Source organism: Chanodichthys erythropterus, chromosome 14 (assembly GCF_024489055.1).
Source record: "Chanodichthys erythropterus isolate Z2021 chromosome 14, ASM2448905v1, whole genome shotgun sequence".
In the NCBI taxonomy this organism is placed as follows: domain Eukaryota; kingdom Metazoa; phylum Chordata; class Actinopteri; order Cypriniformes; family Xenocyprididae; genus Chanodichthys; species Chanodichthys erythropterus.
Window position 1 is genome coordinate 31,657,847 of NC_090234.1, and position 20,352 is coordinate 31,678,198.

Below are 20,352 nucleotides of genomic sequence, written 5' to 3' on the forward strand. Positions count from 1 at the left end.
TCACGCTGTGACTGTAATCAACAGGACAAACAAGAGACGATTGGACGTTGTTATTATAAACTCGCTCAACAAGAAACCCTTCGGACTGAGTGGTTATTACGGACTTGTCCAATTTAATGTGATTGGACTGGTCTCTGAGGACAGAGACGAGTGTATGTCTGCATGTGTGTGTGTGTCTGTTTCTTGAACAGTTTCGCTGATCTGGCTGATTGGTCCAGTGGGTGTATTAGCAGGAAACTGTACGGGGGAAAGCTCCATGCTGGCTATGTGAACTGGATTATTTCAAATCATGCTTGGTTGGACCAATGAGATCATGTGGAAGAACATACGAGAGGGAATTACTGAGATACTTGTGCTCAAGATGTGACTTAGTGCACTGTGGGGATTTTGGGGATTATATATTTTGGATGTGTGTTTGTGTGTGAATCTTTTTAAAAAATTTTTAATAAAGTTTTTATTTATGGTCAATTATTTATTTATTTTTAATTAAATTATTATTATTTTTTTAGGCTCCTAAGCTTTTTTTTTTTCATTTGAATTGAAGAACGTCATGCCCAGTTTAACCCTTGGCTGTGACCCACGGTGTGTTACATGCTGTTGACGTTTGTAGCTTTGCATGGGGCTCGTGCAGTCTGCGCCGAAGCACATGCCGTGTGCGGGTTTGTAGAGCCATCCGGGTTGCCGTAGTTTAGTTGAAACAGTGTGGGAACTCGATGCAGTGTGTCTCCCTCTGCCCTGTTCCCACGTCGATCTTTGAGCGCTGCTCCCATAAACACACACCACACACTCATAGATACACATCTGGCTTTGGCCTTCAGCTAAGCATTGGGCTATTATGTGTGTGTAAAAGAGAGTTAGAGGATTTCAGAGCATGCACAGCATGTAGGCGTGAAGAGGCATATTCATATTTTGGTAGCATTACCCCCTGATCTGTTTAAAAACCAGTCTTTTTAGCAAATAGTGTTTATTTACTCAACACGGGCTTACTGAATGCGTGTTTGTGTGTTTATTGTGGATGTTTGTTTGTGTGCACACCTTTCATGATAAAACACCAAAAAAGTAGCATGGTGTTTTTTTTTAATTATATTTTTGGGCATTTTTGCTTTTATTGAATGGGACAGTCAAGGAGAGACAGGAAGTGATAGGGGAGGAGAGAGGGCCACAGGATGTTTATGTATGTATTAGAAAGTTTATTTTCAAGATCACTAAAAATTATTAATGTTACAACTGTTTTTTTTTTTTTATATGTAAAACATTTCTCATTATTGATAAGTTTTTTTAAACATAGTACATTTACAGTACAGTAAATTGCTTTTTAATGTGTTCATTTACATACATGAACCATCACAACCACAATGAAATGAACGTACAGTTTTTATTAATCAGACTTCCAACGCTACTAAAACATAGTGCATAGTTCCGGGATTCGTTTACATGATTCATTATGGTTTCATGGGGGCATAAATAAAACATTTTTTTATGGTTGTGTATTAAATAGTTGTGCACTTTATCTGTTTACATGTGAGTTTGACTATGTGATGGCTGGTGTGTGAGAATGGAATAGTTTGTCAGCGTTGTATATGTTTGTCTCTGACGGCCCCCCCAGAGCTGTTGTCATTCATTTGTTTGTGTGTATTTGTGAGGTTGTGTGAATGACGTGAGCAGAAGAGGTCACCTCTCAGAGGAGCGAGAGGCAGAGAGAACAGGAGTGGAGGGTGGGGAAGGATGCTGTGCTCTCTTGCGTATGTTGCATAAGCAGATTATATTATGTAAGAGCTTTTTTGCCCCAAAGGGGGGCAGACAAACGCTTTTGCTTTAGTTTATATGTTGGCTCCTTCCACCATCCTGACTTTCTGCCCCAGTGCCCCTACACACCCTCCAGTTCCCATAATTCATCTGCATGTACTAGTGTTGGGGAGTAGCTAACTAAAAGTATCAATGCTGCTAATTTAACTACATTTTTCAGTTGCCTGTCAGTAGCTCAGCTGCTAAAAATAGTTGAGCTTCTACAGTAGCAAGCTACTTTTGCCAACGATGGCATTGTGGCATGACAAAATGCTACAGTACATCACTGTTGAATTGTTTAAACAGCTTTTTAGCTGACTGAGCTGAGTCAGTAATTGAATGTCCTAAATTGCCCTCTCTTAAATATAGCATTGAGAAGTAATTTTTTACAAATTCATGTAATTAACAAAAATAAATAACAATTCACAGTGTCCCCATAAGGTATTTTAAATGCTGCTACTCACCATGTTTTTAGGCAGTTTTTATTCCATTTTTATTCATCTGTTTGTTTGTTTCGTTAGTTATTTATTTAGTTAGTATTTTATTTATTTCTTTGACCATAACTAATTCTTTCACAAGGAAATACACTGCTGCTCAAAATGCTGGGGTCGGCATATATACAGTATATAATATAAATATAAATATATATATAAATATATGTATATATATATATATATGTATATATATATATATATATATAATATATATATATATATATATAATATATATATATAGTGAACATTTTGTCCTCAAAGTTGATGTGTTAGAAGCAGGAAAAATGGGCAAGCGTAAGGATTTGAGCGAGTTTGACAAGGGCCAAATTGTGATGGCTAGACGACGGGGTCAGAGCATCTCCAAAACTGCAGCTCTTGTGGAGTGTTCCCGGTCTGCAGTGGTCAGTATCTATCAAAAGTTATCCAAGGAAGGAACAGTGGTGAACCGGCGACAGGATCATGGGCGGCCAAGGCTCATTGATGCACAAGGGGAGCGAAGGCTGACCCGTGTGGTCCGATCCAACAGACGAGCTGCTGTAGCTCAAATTGCTCAAGAAGTTAATGCTGGTTCTGATAGAAAGGTGTCAGAATACACAGTGCATCACAGTTTGTTACGTATGGGGCTGCATAGTTGCAGGACTTAAAGGATCTGCTAAAATCTTAGTGCCAGGTACCATTTTCAGGGGTCTAGTGGAGTCCATGCCTCAACGGGTCAGGGCTGTTTTGGCAGCAAAAGGGGAACCAACACAATATTAGTAAGGTGGTCATAATGTTATACAAATTGTGAATAAAAAAGGAATGCAATAATTTACAAATCTCATAAACTTATATTTTATTCACAATAGAATATAGATAACATATCAAATGTTGAAAGTGAGACATTTTGAAATGTCATGCCAAATATTGGCACATTTTGGATTTCATGAGAGCTACACATTCCAAAAAAGTTGGGACAGGTAGCAATAAGAGGCTGGAAAAGTAAGTGTGTACATATAAGGAACAGCTGGAGGACCAATTTGCAACTTATTATGTCAACTGGCAACATGATTGGGTATAAAAAGAGCCTCTCAGAGTGGCAGTGTCTCTCAGAAATCAAGATGGGCAGAGGATCACCAATTCTCCCAATGCTGCAGCGAAAAATAGTGGAGCAATATCAGAAAGGAGTTTCTCAGAGAAAAATTGCAAAGAGTTTGAAGTTATCATCATCTATAGAGCATAATATCCAAAGATTCAGAGAATCTGGAACAATCTCTGTGCGTAAGGGTCAAGGCCGGAAAACCATACTGGATGCCCGTGATCTTCATGCTACTGTAATGGAAATCACAACATGGGCTCAGGAATACTTCCAGAAAACATTGTCGGTGAACACAATCCACCGTGCCATTCGCAGTTGCCGGCTAAAACTCTATAGGTCAAAAAAGAAGCCATATCTAAACATGATCCAGAAGCGCAGGCGTTTTCTCTGGGCCAGGGCTCATTTAAAATGGACTTTGGCAAAGTAGAAAACTATTCTGTGGTCAGATGAATCAAAATTTGAAGTTCTTTTTGGAAAACTGGAACACCATGTCATCCGGACTAAAGAGGACAAGGACAACCCAAGTTGTTATCAGCGCTCAGTTCAGAAGCCTGCATCTCTGATGTTATGGGGTTGCATGAGTGTGTGTGGCATGGGCAGCTTACACATCTGGAAAGGCACCATCAATGCTGAAAGGTATATCCAAGTTCTAGAACAACATATGCTCCCATCCAGACATCATCTCTTTCAGGGAAGACTTTGCATTTTCCAACATGACAATGCCAGACCACATACTGCATCATTTACAACATCACAGCTGTGTAGAAGAAGGATCCGGGTACTGAAATGGCCAGCCTGCAGTCCAGATCTTTCACCCATAGAAAACATTTGGCGCATCATAAAGAGGAAGATGTGATAAAGAAGACCTAAGACAGTTGAGTAACTAGAAGCCTGTATTAGACAAGAATGAGACAACATTCCTATTGCTAAACTTGAGCAACTTGTCTCCTCAGTCCCCAGACGTTTGCAGACTGTTATAAAAAGAAGAGGGGATGCCACACAGTGGTAAATTTGGCCTTGTCCCAACTTTTTTGAGATGTGTTGATGCCATGAAATTTAAAATCAACTTATTTTTCCCTTAAAATTATACATTTTCTCAGTTTAAACATTTGATATGTCATCTATGTAAAAATATTGAAATTTGAAACTTCCACATCATTGCATTCTGTTTTTATTCACAATTTGTACAGTGTCCCAACTATTTTGGAATCGCGTGTGTGTTATAAATAAATAAATATATATATATATATATATATATATATATATATATATATATATATATATATATATATATATATATATATATATATATATATATTAATACTAGGGTTGTCAAAATAACACGTTAATTTCAATGAATTAATCTGATAAAAAATAACGCGTTAAAAAAAATAACGCAGATTAATCCATTCCGTATTGACCTTTGAACCTGGAGCCGTTTTAGCCACCATTCGACTGTAAAATGAAGGAGGGAGACGACTGCTGTGCTGACGGACAGGACGAGCAGAGCTCCTCCCTCGTTCGCGCGAGTTCTCTCTTGCTGCGTTCCAATTCGCCTACTTATACTACGCCCTAAAAGTATGTACTCTTTCTGTGAACAAAAAGTACTTACTTTTGAGTGTGTAGTAAAAGAGTAGACAAGCTTTGGGACATACTAACACGTCATACAATCGCGTCTTTTCTCTCTGTCGCATCCTGTCACCGTAAACTGGCCTGTCAATCATCTTACAGCCTCCACATTTCATTTACTTAATTTCCTACCGTATCGGAGAGAAATACAGCACGTTGATCTGCAGTCGTGGGTCTTTCATGTCTCCTCATATTAATGCATAATGATGCATTTAAAAGTTAATGGCCATTCGGATCTTTATAAAAGTCCACATTGGTATTTGCAGATGAAAACTAACACGGGTAACATTAAATATATATTTTCTATCAGGTTAAACTGATTATTAGTCACTCAAATCTCTCAGCGTCGATCGCGTATATCCGCCATGTTTTGTAGTTTTTTAACACTTTTTACTCGTGTTTGTAGTTCTGAACTGAATCCTCGTCCAATGCGCAATGGGTTGTGGGCAATATTAGCCTGTATAGTGTGCACGGATCCACACTTCGAAAATCTACCGGAAATAGTAGACCATCCGGGGACTTTTGGCATACTCTTTTCAACATACTATGCTTTGGGACACACTTATTTTAATCTCACATACTATTTAGGATGGATAGTATGCACATTGGAACGCAGGGTCTGTCTTCAAACTAAGCACCGTCTTTGCACTCTCTCTACCTCACACATAATAATCTAAATCAACTGACACAATGCTAAAAGTTCGTAAGACCGAATCCATGTTTCACGAGGTTTTTCCTGAATAACCGTTGGGTGTGAATAGTGCTCAAAAGAACTTCACTTCATCTTCTCTGACAGGCGCCCTGCACGTGCAGCTGACGTAAATCACACTTTCAGTAAACAAAAAGAAAATCCTATCCAGTGGTGAAGTGTTTTCTGTATTGACAAATCTTTTGCGATGTCCTAATAACAGTTACGCAACGCGTCAACGTCCGCTAATGTCTAATTCGCAACCTAATGACTCATTTGAACAGATTCATTATAATGAATCATGACAACAACTGATCGGTCCACACGGTCTATAATGAATCATTTACTCGAAAAACTCTGAAATGAGAACATAAGTGTGCTTAACCCATTTAGCAAGAGTGGTTAGTAAAATTAACCTTAATAATCCACAATATTTTCAGGTTATTTAAATGACAATGTGTAGTAAATTAGGCCTACCTATAAAATCAGTTAGTTTAGACTGAAGTGAGGTGAAACCAGAACGAAGCATGTTGTTGTTAGCTAGGTGCATTCAATTGTATATGGTAGAAAATTATATTATTGGTTAATATAACTTCTAAATGCAACCTTTTAATAGTTTTCAGGTTTAGCAAAAAAGCATCTTCTCTTACAAAGCTATAAAATCACTTCTTTTTTTTTTTTTTTTTTTGCAAAGAGGGCAAGAAAGAATTACAGTGAGAGTGACGGGTACTTTATTGTCAGTATCCGGCTCGCAGATCACGTGGGTAGGGCACTTTTACTGTTTGTGTGGATAACCATGTCTGTCACCACCGAAGACCATTTTTGACCCAGACAAAACCCTGCATCGATTCATTTGAATTGAAATATTTAATACTTTCACAGCAAAAATTATGTATGCGATTCATTTATATTAATTAATCACAGAGTATGTAATTAATGAGATTAAAATGTTTATTAATACGTTATAATGTAATTTATTCTTGTGGTGGCAAAGCTGAATTTCCAGCATTCATCACTACTCCTGTCTTCAGTGTCACATGATCCTTCAGAAATCATTCTAATATGCTGATTTGATTCTCAAGGAACATTTCTTAAAAATAAAAATAACAGCATTTTTTTTGTAACATTATAAATGACTTTACTGTCACTTTTTCATTTTAATGCACCCTTTCTGAATGAAAGTAATAATTTAAAAAAATCTTACTGAACCCAAACCTTTGAACTGTACTGTATGTATGTATGTTTATAGCAACTTTATCACTGTCTTTTGGCTCAGGATTCTAGGCTATTATTTCAGTAGCCTTCCCAACATTGTTGTTTGTGCTGCCTGTGCGTATCTAATTCTTCTCTATGCTCTGTCAGAAAGCATAGGTTTTTGTTCCACAGCTAACTACCACTGCTCTCTGTCTTTCTCCATCCCTTCAATCCTACCTTTCGGCAGTAATGCTATTCAACATCCACCGTGGACCTAAATGCGTGGTGGTGTATGAGCAGGCTATATTGAGCAGCAGAGAGATATCTGCTTCCGTCCCACTCCTCTATACATAGCCCTAGATATTCCACCCTCATGTTCTTCAATACTCATCCACAGAGTTTCCCTCACCTTTCACTTGCTTTGTTCCCGCTGATCGATAGAATACATGCAGTATTGCAAACTTTGGGTGAACAATTCACAGACTTCACACAAGCACACTCTAAACTTGTGTATCTTCTTAAAGATTGTTGCATTGTGAAAATATCACAGTGTGATATTTACTGTAGGCACTCTGAAAGCTCTTCTGTTTTTATCTTCTGTAGAAGATTAGATGGATTGCTAAGTTACATGGTTGATTAACTTGTTTGTTAAGCTAATTTACTCTTTATCAGTAAGTCAAAGCAAAGATCATTGGACTCAAACAGTCAAGATTGAAAATTGTCTTCTTTTTTTAAACTTTGGGCATGCATGAATAACCCCCATGGCAGATATATACTGGTGGAGCTGGGAAAGGTGGAGAGCTTCTGAAATCACACTGCAGACTGCTATAGCAAATACTGCCACATATTTGAATGTTGAGCAACAGATCATTGTCTGCTAATGCAACCGCAACCAATCAGCTGCACTATGTAGATAATAATATGATTGCTAACAGATTGAGTCAAGGACCTATCAGCCTGCACCATCTAGAGTTTCATGACAGAACTTTGTATTAATATTGTGAAATATTTTTATTAATCTTTTTTGTTGTTGCTACTTTTCAAGTATCTTTATGTATAGATGTCTATGTTTAGACTGTTTATATGTAAATTCTAGATAAAATGTCCATCAGTTGTAGCATAATTTTGTTCCTAAAAAGTTTTTTTAAGTTGTGCTTGGTTACAAAGGAGACATCAGTGACAGTAAAGAGCATGCATTAGATTAAATATGAGAGTTGATGTGTGGAAAAAGACAAAGAAAAATAAAGGTAAATATTCTTGTGAATACATTTTTATTTTTATTTTAATATTTTATTGTATTTTTGAGTATTTAAGAATAGTTATGAAAGTAGCAAGACAAAGAAGGCAATGCAAGCTGCTGCTGTTGACCGTTGCTGGTGCTGCTGCAGAGTAATTACTGAGATTTGCTACTGCCAATACATTCACAGATATGCTGATTTGAGCATGCAAGACATGCTGCTGCTGCACATATAACATGCATGAATAACCCCCATGGCAGATATATACTGGTGGAGCTGGGAAAGGTGGAGAGCTTCTGAAATCACACTGCAGACTGCTATAGCAAATACTGCCACATATTTGAATGTTGAGCAACAGATCATTGTCTGCTAATGCAACCGCAAACAATCAGCTGCACTATGTATATAATAATATGATTGCTAACAGATTGAGTCAAGGACCTATCAGCCTGCACCATCTAGAGTTTCATGACAGAACTTTGTATTAATATTGTGAAATATTATTTTAATAACTGTTTTGTATTTTATTATATTTTAAAGGTGCCCTAGAATCAAAAATTGAATTTACCTTGGCATAGTTAAATAACAAGAGTTCAGTACATGGAAAAGACTTAGTTTCAAACCCCATTGCTTCCTCCTTCTTATATAAATCTCATTTGTTTAAAAGACTTCCGGAAAACACGCAGATCTCAACATAACACCGACTGTTACATAACAGTCGGGATCATTAATATGTATGACCCCAATATTTGCATATATGCCAGCCCATGTTCAAGGCATTAGACAAGGAAAGGCAGTATTAACGTTTGGATCTGTGCATAGACAAGGTAAGCCAGCAAGAACAACAGCGAAAAATGGCAGACGGAGTAATAATAACTGACATGATCCATGATAGCATGATATTTTTAGTGATGTTTGTAAATGGTCTTTCTAAATGTTTCATTAGCATGTTGCTAATGTACTGTTAAATGTGGTTAAAGTTACCATCGTTTCATACTGTATTCACGGAGACAAGAGAGCCGTCGCTATTTTCATTTTTAAACATGTGCAGTCTGTATAATTCATAAACACAACTTCATTCTTTATAAATCTCTCCAACAGTGTAGAATTAGCTGTTAGCCACAGAGCATAGCCTCAAACTCGTACAGAATCAAACGTAAACATCAAAATAAATACTTTACTCACATAATTCGAAGCATGCATACAGCATTGATGACGAACATCTTGTAAAGATCCATTTGAGGGTTATATTAGCTGTGTGAACTTTGTAAATGCACTGTAATATAGTCGAGAGCTCGTGTGGCAGGGAGCACGCCATTTAAAGGGGCGGCGCTGCCAAAATCAGTGTATAGTTAATGATGCCCCAAAATAGGCAGTTAAAAAAATTAATTAAAAAAAATCTATGGGGTATTTTGAGCTGAAACTTCACAGACACATTCAGGGGACACCTTAGACTTATATTACATCTTGTGAAAAAGCATTCTTGGTCACCTTTAAAATATAATTTATTCATGTGATGGCAAAGCAGAGTATTCAGCAGCCATTCCTTTCTCCCTTCCTTCCCAAATTAATCTAGTGGGAATGTGAAAAGATTTTTTTATGTTTATTTTGTAAAAGTCTAGAGGGCCCATAGTCTCGGAAGCATCCAGCAGTGGATTTCGCATATAGAATTTGTCTGATGAAATCATTGTTTGAGCTTATAGTGTATATTTTGACACTGCCCAGTCCTTTTGCAATGTCCTGATGATGAGCGTTTCTCTGAACCTTGCGTGCTCCGCTGACCTCTTCCCATAGGCGATCTTTCTGCCCTCGATTTTTATCTAGATGCATGCCAAAGCTGGAAAATAATGACATCAGTCATAATCTCTGCCATTCCCCTCTCCACTCTCCATTTATTTTGTGCCTCTGTACATCTGCTTTTCAATCAACTTAGGGCCACTCCCCTTAGTCTAGTCTTTTTTTTTTGTCCCTTCTTTTTAACTTTTTTCTCCAAAGTGCTTTTTATAAAATTCGACGTGAATGATAGACCAATATTTCAATAACATGACAACTCATCAGTAATTATCAATCTTTTTTTCAAACCTCTTTGACTTTTTTATGCAGAACATAAAAGAAGATAATTTTGAAAAATGCCTGGGTTTTTCTTTTGTCTGTACAGTGCTATTTTGGACCCCACTGACTTTCATTGCATAGGCTAAAACATTCTTCAGCATCTTGTTCTGTGTTCCACTGATGATCTGAAATGTTTGGAACAACATGAGGGTGAGTTAATGAAGACATCATTTTAATTTAAAAATACATGGCTCCACTGGAAGCACAGTTTACCATCATTGAATCGTGCTGTTAGCATTTAACCCCCTCAGATGTCAACCCAGCTCAGCTGAGGCCCACTGTGGTCTTTAGGTGCCCTCCCTTTGTGCCACCCCATTCCTGCTGGCACCCAGCCGTTCACACACAGCTGCCAGTGGACAGACGTTTCCAAACACATGGGCAAAAAGAAATACACAGAGTGTACCCAGCTAAAGTACACATTGACTTTCACACTCAGACCTGTGATAGCACAATGTTTTGATGCACAGTATGTATGCCACTATATTAACACAATCAACAGTAGCTATTTGCATAATACACTTAATACACTCAACAGTCTTCTAGCTGTAGCTATGGCCCCACTCCCCCTCCACTGGGCTTCATGTCTTATGCCTTTTCCAAGGCCATCTCCTCTTTCTTTTGGCAAGATTTGCTCTCCAGACCTCTCCCTCTTCCAATCGTTCCATCTCTTTCATGTTGCTTTAGTCCTTTGTGACTGCCTTTTCCCCTCTGGACTGTTTATTGCTCAGTGTTATTATTTCCCCTTTGTTTACGAATAAGCAAAAGATCAATTATGATGCCTGAGAGCTCTCTATCCCGTAGGAAATACTGTGCTCATTGGGGACCAGCCTCCTTTATTGAATGACCTTTCTGTGTGGCTTTCAAGTTGCATTTTAAGTGTCCTTCTTGCACATCTAATTCTCTTTCTCTTTTATCTGCTTCTGTCTTGTGGTCTTTCCTTTCTTCACTTTAGCTTATGGTTGGCTTGAGGATTAATATAAGAGGTTTTTAAGCTTCATGACTTCATGCTAATTTTGCATATTTAGCTTGATAATGTATTTGTTTGTGTTTTCTTTCTATTTCTCCTCGTCCTTAGGAAAAATGGGGATAAAGATTATTTTTTTTGTACGCAGTGTGAATATGTGAATCATTTTACTTGATTGACAGCCCCAAAATTAAAGACTTTTACATTGTTACCAAAAAGTATATATGTATTTTTAAATAAAATCCATAAAAGAATTCTAAAAAATGCATCATGTTTGCTTCAACATTTTCAACACTGATGGTAAAAAATGTTATTTGAAAATAAGCATATTAGAACAATTTCTGAGTGATCATGCCACATTCTAAAATATATTAAAATAGAAAAGTTATTTTCAACATTACTGTTTTTATTGTATTTTTGATCAAATAAATGCAGCTTTGGATAGACTTTCAAAAACATGGTTTTCAAAAGTCAACATCCCACTTTTTTTTATTTTTATTTTTTTTATCTGAGGTAGTTTTATTATTATAGAGGAGATATTTTAAAGACATCTACCCAGTACAGGTTTGATAGTTTTCATAGATTATGAAAGTTGTATTTTGAATGTTGTCACACATTCAGGGCTGTTTTGAGGTTCTGGTATTGAGTCTGTGAGGTACAAGATCCATTTGAGCGGCCTGGCTGAATATCATTAAAGGGACAGAGGTAGAGAGACGTCCTGCAACAAACAAAAGAAGGTACAGTCTTGAGGGAAAACACCAGTGCACCTGGTTAAATCACTTTACACCTCCACAAGTTCATACAGGTCAATTTATAGATCACTGTTGCTGTTTGTTGTTTGTTATGATGTTGTTTTCTCTTCAGTAGTGTGGGTGGCTTTCAAAAAATAACAAAAAGAACAGACTGGTTGAAAAATAAATTGGGATAACTTAAAATAGAGCTCCTCGGGAAGTGGGAAAATCAGTTTTGACAAGAACAGAGAAATTGGAGAGATACAAAAAAAAAAAAAAGGTGAAGTATTGGTCCAATCATGAAGAGGTATTATAAAGGTAGAATAGTTACTAAACACATTGAAAAATTGATTTCATGTACCAAAACGATATTGACGTATATTATATGAGAACGACAGTGAAAAAATAAAATAATGATAAAAATAATATTGAAAGAGTTTATGAAGGATTTTATCTTTGTGTAGACTAGAAAATGATTAGGAGTAAACAACCTCTGCTTTTCATACATGTACTTTTTTATATTTCTGCTTGTTATGGATGGAGCCTGGAGTGTGTCACATTTAGCTTTCCATGAGCAAATATGCCCCCCCCCCCCCAAACTTCACCTCTCTCTCTCCATCTGCCTCTCTCACACTCTTTTCTTTTTTTTTTTTTGTACCTTTCACTATACGTCACACTCATAGCCATGGTGCGCAGCTGAATTCATAGATCCAAGTGTGTTACTTATGCATGAGTAAGTGCCAGCCAGACAGTTAATTCTCTCCCTCACCTCTCATTCCCATCCCCTAACTTCTCTTTTGCACTTGCTTGTTTGGCATGCTGTGATGGCCCGCATCCCTTCACTTGCACTTTCAACAGAGATAAGATTGCTTCCAGGCAAGTGTTTCATTTTGTGCACATTTGAAGGGGGGAAGAAAAACAAATCAAACAGGAAATAGGTGTTACCACATTTGGGTGTAAGTTGATTAAAAAAACAGTCACACAGTCAAATGGATTGCACAGTATTGTGTATAAATCTTATTTATGATGATGACACATTCCCTTTTACAAGTATGGTAAAAGGGTCCCTTATGAACTACTTCAGAACTTATTTTCTGCTAATAAATTAGAAAAAATAAAATGAATTACATTGGTATATGTATTAAATGTATAGGTGTAGTGTGTGTGTGTGTGTGTGTGTGTGTGTATATATATGTAATTCATTTACATTTTTTCTGATCAAGAATTATATGTATATGTACACATTGTATATTTAAATAATTTATGTATATATGCATTTTTTCTTAAAGTATGGGTGATTGGGGAAAAATAACGAAAAATTAGTTGGTTATTGATTTGTAATTTATTTGTAATTTGTATTTGTAAAACTGAATATGCAAGGCTTCCAGGTCTGCCTCTTCCCAACTGATTGACTGACTGGTTGATTGATTGCCTTCAATCAATCAACCAGTCAGTCAGTCAATCAGTTGGGAAGTGGCAGACCTGGAAGCCTTGCATATTCAGTTTACAAATGGCCGCACCCGCTCTTAAATTGAAAATAAGGTGGATAACTACACTCAAAAAAATAGCTCATTGAACGAACATAAAAAATCATGGAAAAGATTTCCACACGCTTAAGTTGCTTTATTTCAGCATTGTGCTATTCTGTTATTCCAATTTAATGTATTTACGTTGGGTCAACTTAATTTATTAAGGTTGATTCATCTTATTTACTATGGTTGGGCACAGCTTAATTTAATAGTGTCAGCCCAACTAATTTGCAATGTTTTGGACCAACTCATTTACTTAATTTCCAATCCAATCTATGCAATTTAAGTTAGCCTAACAAAAGTGCTTAATGCTGAAAGAAAGCCATTTAATCATGCGGAAATCCTTTCCATGATTTAATTACATTAATTCAAAGAATAGCTTTTGAGTATTAATAAATTAAAACCTTTTTACCATACACTCAAAAAAAAAAATGACTTTAAACTAACTCAAGTCAATTATGGACAGTGATTCTACATAACCAACTTAGTTTTTATTAACATTAAAGGTTTATTTTTACTCTATGCAAAATCCTTGAGTTGTGACAAAACAACTGACTAAGGAAGAATCTATGTAAAATAGTTGTAACTTAATTCAATCATGGACAGTGGTTCCACATGATTGAGACAATTAAAATGTTGACAAGTATTGTGTTCATTTAAAATAAAATAAATAAAAAAGCAATAAATAAAAAAAATAATTTATGATTACTTTCTTATTAAAGTTATTTGAAAGTTTCTTAGCAGGTGCTCAACCCAAGCACAAGTGCAACAATTCACCACAATGGTAACCCTAAAACTATTAATTAACAGAAACTTCTAAATACCAACATAATAGAACAGTAAACATTAAAAAGTTTTTCCATTTTCTCATCTTGCTAAAAACTGCTTAAAATAACACTTTATTTCAACATTTACACTTCTAGTTCAGCATCTTTGCAAAGCATGATGGGAAGTGAAAATCCTGTTTAAGTCCTGGTTGGGTTTACTTGATTGAAACATGTTATTTTAATATAAAAACATCAAGTTAAGTCAAAAAGTAATTGAAGAGTTCAGATGCAAAAGCCGCTAAATGCCATCTGAAATTTTCTTCTAAAATGAGCATTTTTATCAAGCTTGTATGTTTATGTTCAGTTATTTCATTTTTATGGCAATGAAAATTAACTATTAATTGACATTAAAGTGAAATTACTGAAGTACACAACTGGTGTAAATCTCCTTCCGTGGGTTGAACAGTTCTCCAGACTTGGCCTAGCTTCTTTCCTCATGTCTGCTGTAATTAACCCAAGGGATTGGGAAAAGCTTTTCTAATTAACAGCCTGGAACAGCTCCTCCGGGTTTGAGGCACTCAGAGCACTCCTTCTTAGTCACTGAACCACATCCCAACAAGAAATCTGACAGTCCTTGACCTTGGGCCAATCGGTCCACTAATACAGCAGCTGCTTAGGTTTGTGCACTTAAACTTGAATGAACATTTTCGGCCCAGGTGATTGTGAATTTATTCTGGAAGGCATTTTCTTCCAAGGTTATGCAGGAGAAAATGCAGCCATTACTTATGCATTATCCAGTTGCATGGTTTTCACCTTGAGTTGCTAGGCAGCAGAGCTTATTCTTTTTGTACCGCTAAACATTTTATGTAACGGTAGCTGTCTTGCCTTGAATTGTTTAACTGAAGATTTTTCTAAAGGGGTCCTTTAGATTGTGCCATACAGTCAATTATTAACATTTCCTAGTTCTCTGTCTAAATCCATGGGGGTGAATAATAAAAGATGTATGTACTTGCTTGTACTCTTCCGTCAGTCCTACTGTGTTGCCTGTGTGCATCTAGAGTTTTGCCTCTCCTGTTTTACTTCATGGAAAACTATTCAGATGTGCTGGAATTTTAGAGAGCATGAATCTCTTGGCAGACCCCTGTGCCAGCTTGGAATGGAGCAGCAGTGTTAATAAGGAATGACAGACCCTTTTGTAAGTCTGCTTTCAGCCCTCACTTGCTCTGGGTGAAGACTCTCAGGAAGGTCTGGACATGTCTTTGAGGCTCTTTGAAGTAGGATACAGGGGGATACAGCAAGTTCAATGGTTTGAAGGGTGAACAAATTCTTTCAAACTAGGTATATATATCAATTGGACATGGGCGTACAAAACAAACAAATTATCCTATATCAAACATGATTTCTTTTTTTTTTAAAGAGGTAGTTCAAAAATGAAACTTTAATCATTTACTCACTGTTTGTCGTTCTAAACCTGTATGATATATTTTTTTTAAAATACAGTTTAACTGTTTTGTCTAAACAATAAAGTCCGTGTGGTTCAGATTAGAACAACATCGGACCACATCAACTTTCATTGTACGGACAAAACAGTTTAACATTCTTCAAAAGATCTTCTTTTGTATTTTGCGGAAGAAAGAAGGCATACATGTTTGGAATGACAAGACAACAATGTTCAATAAATAGTTACATTTATTATTATAATCATTATGATTAATAATCAATATAAAGAATAAATCTGCCAAGTAACATCTTCATTACATTAATTGTAAGTTGCAAAGAAACATAAATTAGGCACTTTAATAGGCATCTTTAAAATGGGGCTCAACCAATCAGAATTTATAGGTGGTTTTGTAATTGAAAATTCTGCATAAACAACAGAAGTGTGATTTACCAGCCTAACAAAAGGAAGACACTGGGCCAAATTTTTTATTACTATTAATCATATAACTAAGTGACAGATGAATGCACCAAAATACTGTAGTTTGATTGGATCTCAGACTTTTTTGCCTATTTAAAGCTGCTGTCCGCAGTTTTTCCTCTTTGTCGCCATCGCTGTTTGAAACAAGCGATTGCAGTCATATGCGGAGCAGTTATCTGTACACGCGTTGTGCCTCGGCACAGCTCGTCAGCACGGATGAATCTTTTGCTGTCAGTAACCGCACCGGTGTGGATGCTGAACTTCAGAATCACAGACTCTACGTCTTGAAAGTATGACCAATATAAGAATTTTCACTGGAAAATATCGTCTGAACAAGTAAATAACATTTCTGCCACTTTTGTTTTGACCAACTGAGGAAAAAAGCATTAGGCCTACAATAAATCGCGCTGCCAATGATGATTAAATCTAACGATCGCTTAGCTCTGATCACGCCAAACCGTGCAAATTATTATTACTGTTATATTGTTCTCAAATTGTTATTGTTAACAACATCAGCACTGCGTGACTGTGTATTTAGTGTGTATTAGTGTTACCTGTAGATTTCAAGTTCTGTATCCACTCCACAGTCCGAAGTCTTTTGCTTTTTGGCTATGGGTGAATCTCCAGTTGTCACTGATGATTGTCATTTGGACCTTTCTGGATTACAATCCGCCATCAAAATGATAAGTTTAATTATTTCAGCTGCTGTGAGATAAGGCTATAAACGTGCCACTACCGGCAGCTTCCTCACATGATATAACTGGCTAGCCTCTCGACGGGACTCCTTTCTTTGTTTACGGACGTGACGTAATGACGCACAGAGGAACTGCTGCATGCTTGAATTTCCCACGGAAATCCGCCAGTTCGTTCTTATTATAAAACATTATTACAAGCTAACCGTCGTGAATCGAGACAAGATAATTAGATAGTTTTGAACACTGGCTGGTTATGTACTTGTTCAAAAGTTGATTTTGGATAATTTTTAACCAAAAAAAGTTGCGGACTGCAGCTTTAATGTTTAGTTGCTCATTATTATTTACATTTAGCACAGACCAGTGACCCAGTTTCGCAGCTCTCCAGTTGAGAACCTCTGGTTTAGCTAACTAGATGTATGTCTTTCTCTCTTCGGTCTAAGAAAGGGTGATTGCTGAGGAGGCTTTTTAGGAAACAAATAGCGCCTGTCTTGGCAGACGTGCGAGTATGTATCTGAGCTTTTCTCTGCTTATTCTGAGTAGCTTTGAAGACTGCCTGAGAACTGATTGTTTTCAGAATGGAACCTGTAAAGTGGTGTAGGCTGATGAATGTGTAGGCTATGTAGGCCGTGGAAAACTGTGATAAGAGGAGGCTGATTGTGGAAATGGTCTGCAATTACTTCAAGTGCTTTACTCTTGAACGTGTGAGACCAGCCGTGCTTCGCAATCACGCCTATCGACTGAGCTGCTTTTCTCTACTTCCAGAGATTCTAGTTGGCTAGCAGAAAACCCATCTGCTGGATAGATAATAAAATCAAGCAATTTGGATAATAAAACCAGGAAATTACTGTATTGAAACTAGATTTGTCTCTAAGTAGATATTGCAAGGCCAATAGAGATCATTGAAGCATTGAATGCAGAATAAAACAATTCATAATTCAAATTATTGAATGCCAGTCTCTTACGGTTTACCATTATCTTCTACAAATAGTTACCTGTGCTTTTACACCCAAAAAAAATTTCATGTTTATGACACAGATTAGATTAGGGCAATTATGCATCTAGGTAGGATGTAATAAAACTATTTCTTAATTCCAGGACAGACAGGTATAACAGAAGGTTCAGTGAGTGTAATCGTATTAAAGTCCTGCGTAAATTTTACATCGTGCATTTAATTATAAAGCAATTTCCGAGTGATGAGTTGGAGCATTGAAACCTCCATAGCTGCCAGTTGTTATTAGGTATGAGTTATTCACATTGTACTGGAAGATTTTTCTTTCACACTCTGCTATACTTTATTAAATTACGTCTCCGTATTACTACAAAAAGTGAAGGCTAGCTACTAGTTTAATTTAATATAGTCTTTATGCACAACCTTCCCTACCATCCTCTACATTTTTTGCTCCTGGGAAGAACAGGTGTTTGATAATCTCTCTTTTGCTGTACTCATATTTGCTTTAACAACACATTTCATCCTTCAAGCTGTTTATAGACAAGCTCAATGTCAGGAGATCAGCTCTGCCTCACATTTCTACTTGACATAATTCTATTTTGACCCACACATCAGCATTTTCAATTAGTTGGACAGTAGGATTGACGGCTTGCTAAACTCATTGTCGGTTAATCTATGAGCGTTCCCCTCTAACCCTACTAAATCACTCTCTCCATCCGGCACGGATTACCCCTCAGGTCTCAAGGGGTGGGAGCAGCACGGCTGCACTAATCTACTGCTTTCTCAGAGCTGGGATCATTAGCTGGATTGGAGTTCTGTTCTGTGGCTTGCCTGGAGCTGGAGTAGATTACGGGCAGCACCAGGTGTTGTCCCAGCTGATGAAGTCAGTGGTACGGGGCGGTAATTTGGGGTGGGGTTAGTGGACTGTGTTGTGAGTGGGTTAATGAGCTGATGGATGGATATGCTGTGTGATTAAAGGGATAATTCACCTATAAAAACAAAATTTGTCATTTACTCATCCTCATGTTGTTTCTTGTTTCGTCTCACTCAATTATATCAATCACGTAAATACATATTTTCAATTTAAAACTTACTGGAAGTTACTGTCAGTCGCAAAACAGTTGATGTATTAAATGTTTCGCTATTTACATCTTACCTCACTCTTTTTCACCATTAAACTGGCGCTTGTCATGGAAATTCTCAATACAAATCTGACTTCACCACTGACAATTTAAACAACTCCTAGTTGTTAATATAATACTACAGTATTTCTAGGTAATTCCCTAAATTCCTGAATACTTGCAATACAATCCAATACTTCCCTGAAGTGTGGTGACGGCGTCCCGTCAAGAAGCTACAGTACTATCACTACCTCAATCACACTTGGCTGTTACTTTTGTTGTCTTTTGAGTGTAGAATCTTTAGTACTTCTATTCCTCACTACCACAATCACACTTAAGCTGTTACTTTTGTTGTCTTTTGAGTGTAGGATCTTCTATTTAGCTGCGCAGCATATACCTGACACGACTTCCAAGTTGCTCTTTGTAGAAATTAAGTTTTATTTACAGCTGGGAGGTCACTCGTTTTTATTTTTTACAAAATTTTTAAATTCATTATTAAAATCTATCTGTGTACACTCATGACATATTAAGAGAGCAAGAGAAAATGAAAATAAATAAAGGTGTGCGTAGGGTTGTAACGGTATGAGATTTCAACGGTATGATAACCGTCTGAGTAAATATCACGGTTTCACGGTATTACGGTATATGGTATTAAACAATCAATTATTATTTATACCATCAATTAAAATGACCAATAAATTAATTAAAATGTTTGTTTTCTGGGGGGAGTGGTTGAGCTAGTTCTGTACGTACCCTGAGATAAAATCCTGCAGGCGCCCCTGACTCCAGTCTTACATGATCCTGCAGAAATCATTCTAATATGCTGATCTGGAGTTTTGAATAAAATGATTCATTTCTTTAAAAAGAATAGTACTGACTCCAAACTTTTTGAATGGTAATCTAACTACAAAATATAGAAAAAAATCTTGACATCGGTCAGTTTGTTGTCACCCATCCTTAAGATACATGTTCTTGCATTTGACAATTTTTGTAAATGAAATCTTACAATTTTTGAATTCACTCTGTTGTCTTTCTTTCAGTCTAGAATGTTTGTATCGGATTTAAGCAGGTGACAGTAGTAAACACTGTGCTGTGTGAAAAAGAGAGTATAGCCTCAGGCAGCAGTGGAAAGGTTCAGTGAGGACTCGGTAGTAGTGAAAGCTGATTCCATTGTGGGTTTTAGCTGCCAAATCACTGATGAGCTTAAAAATGCCCCTTAAAGGCCAGGGACTCGACTGTTATTAAAACCAGTCCGCTCTGGTAGGAATAGACCAAGGGTTATTCATAAAGTCTGAGCCGTCACCAGTGTCCATAAGGACACTTTTTTATTATTATTATTATATTTTCCCTCTTCATTTTCTCCTCAGTCCTCAGTTTCTCTGTCCACCCAACCTCCAATTATCTCCTCCTTTCTAGTGCTTGTGCTCCCTTTCTATTCTCCTCCTCTTTTCCTTGATTAAGTG

General features: G+C 36.9%; 1 protein-coding gene across 4 annotated transcripts in view; it reads left to right on the plus strand.

The window, feature by feature from the left end:
- Nucleotides 1–20,352, plus strand: part of plcl1 (phospholipase C like 1) — an 83,166-nt gene that overhangs the window by 35,140 nt on the left and 27,674 nt on the right. The window contains exon 2 of one of the 4 annotated variants that reach the window (XM_067409752.1): nt 10,262–10,365. The exons of the other annotated variants lie outside the window; for them this stretch is intronic. Coding sequence (XP_067265853.1) covers nt 10,360–10,365 — 6 coding nt within the window. The 5' untranslated portion in view covers nt 10,262–10,359. The remainder of the gene's footprint in view (nt 1–10,261; nt 10,366–20,352) is intronic. 4 annotated transcript variants of the gene reach the window in all.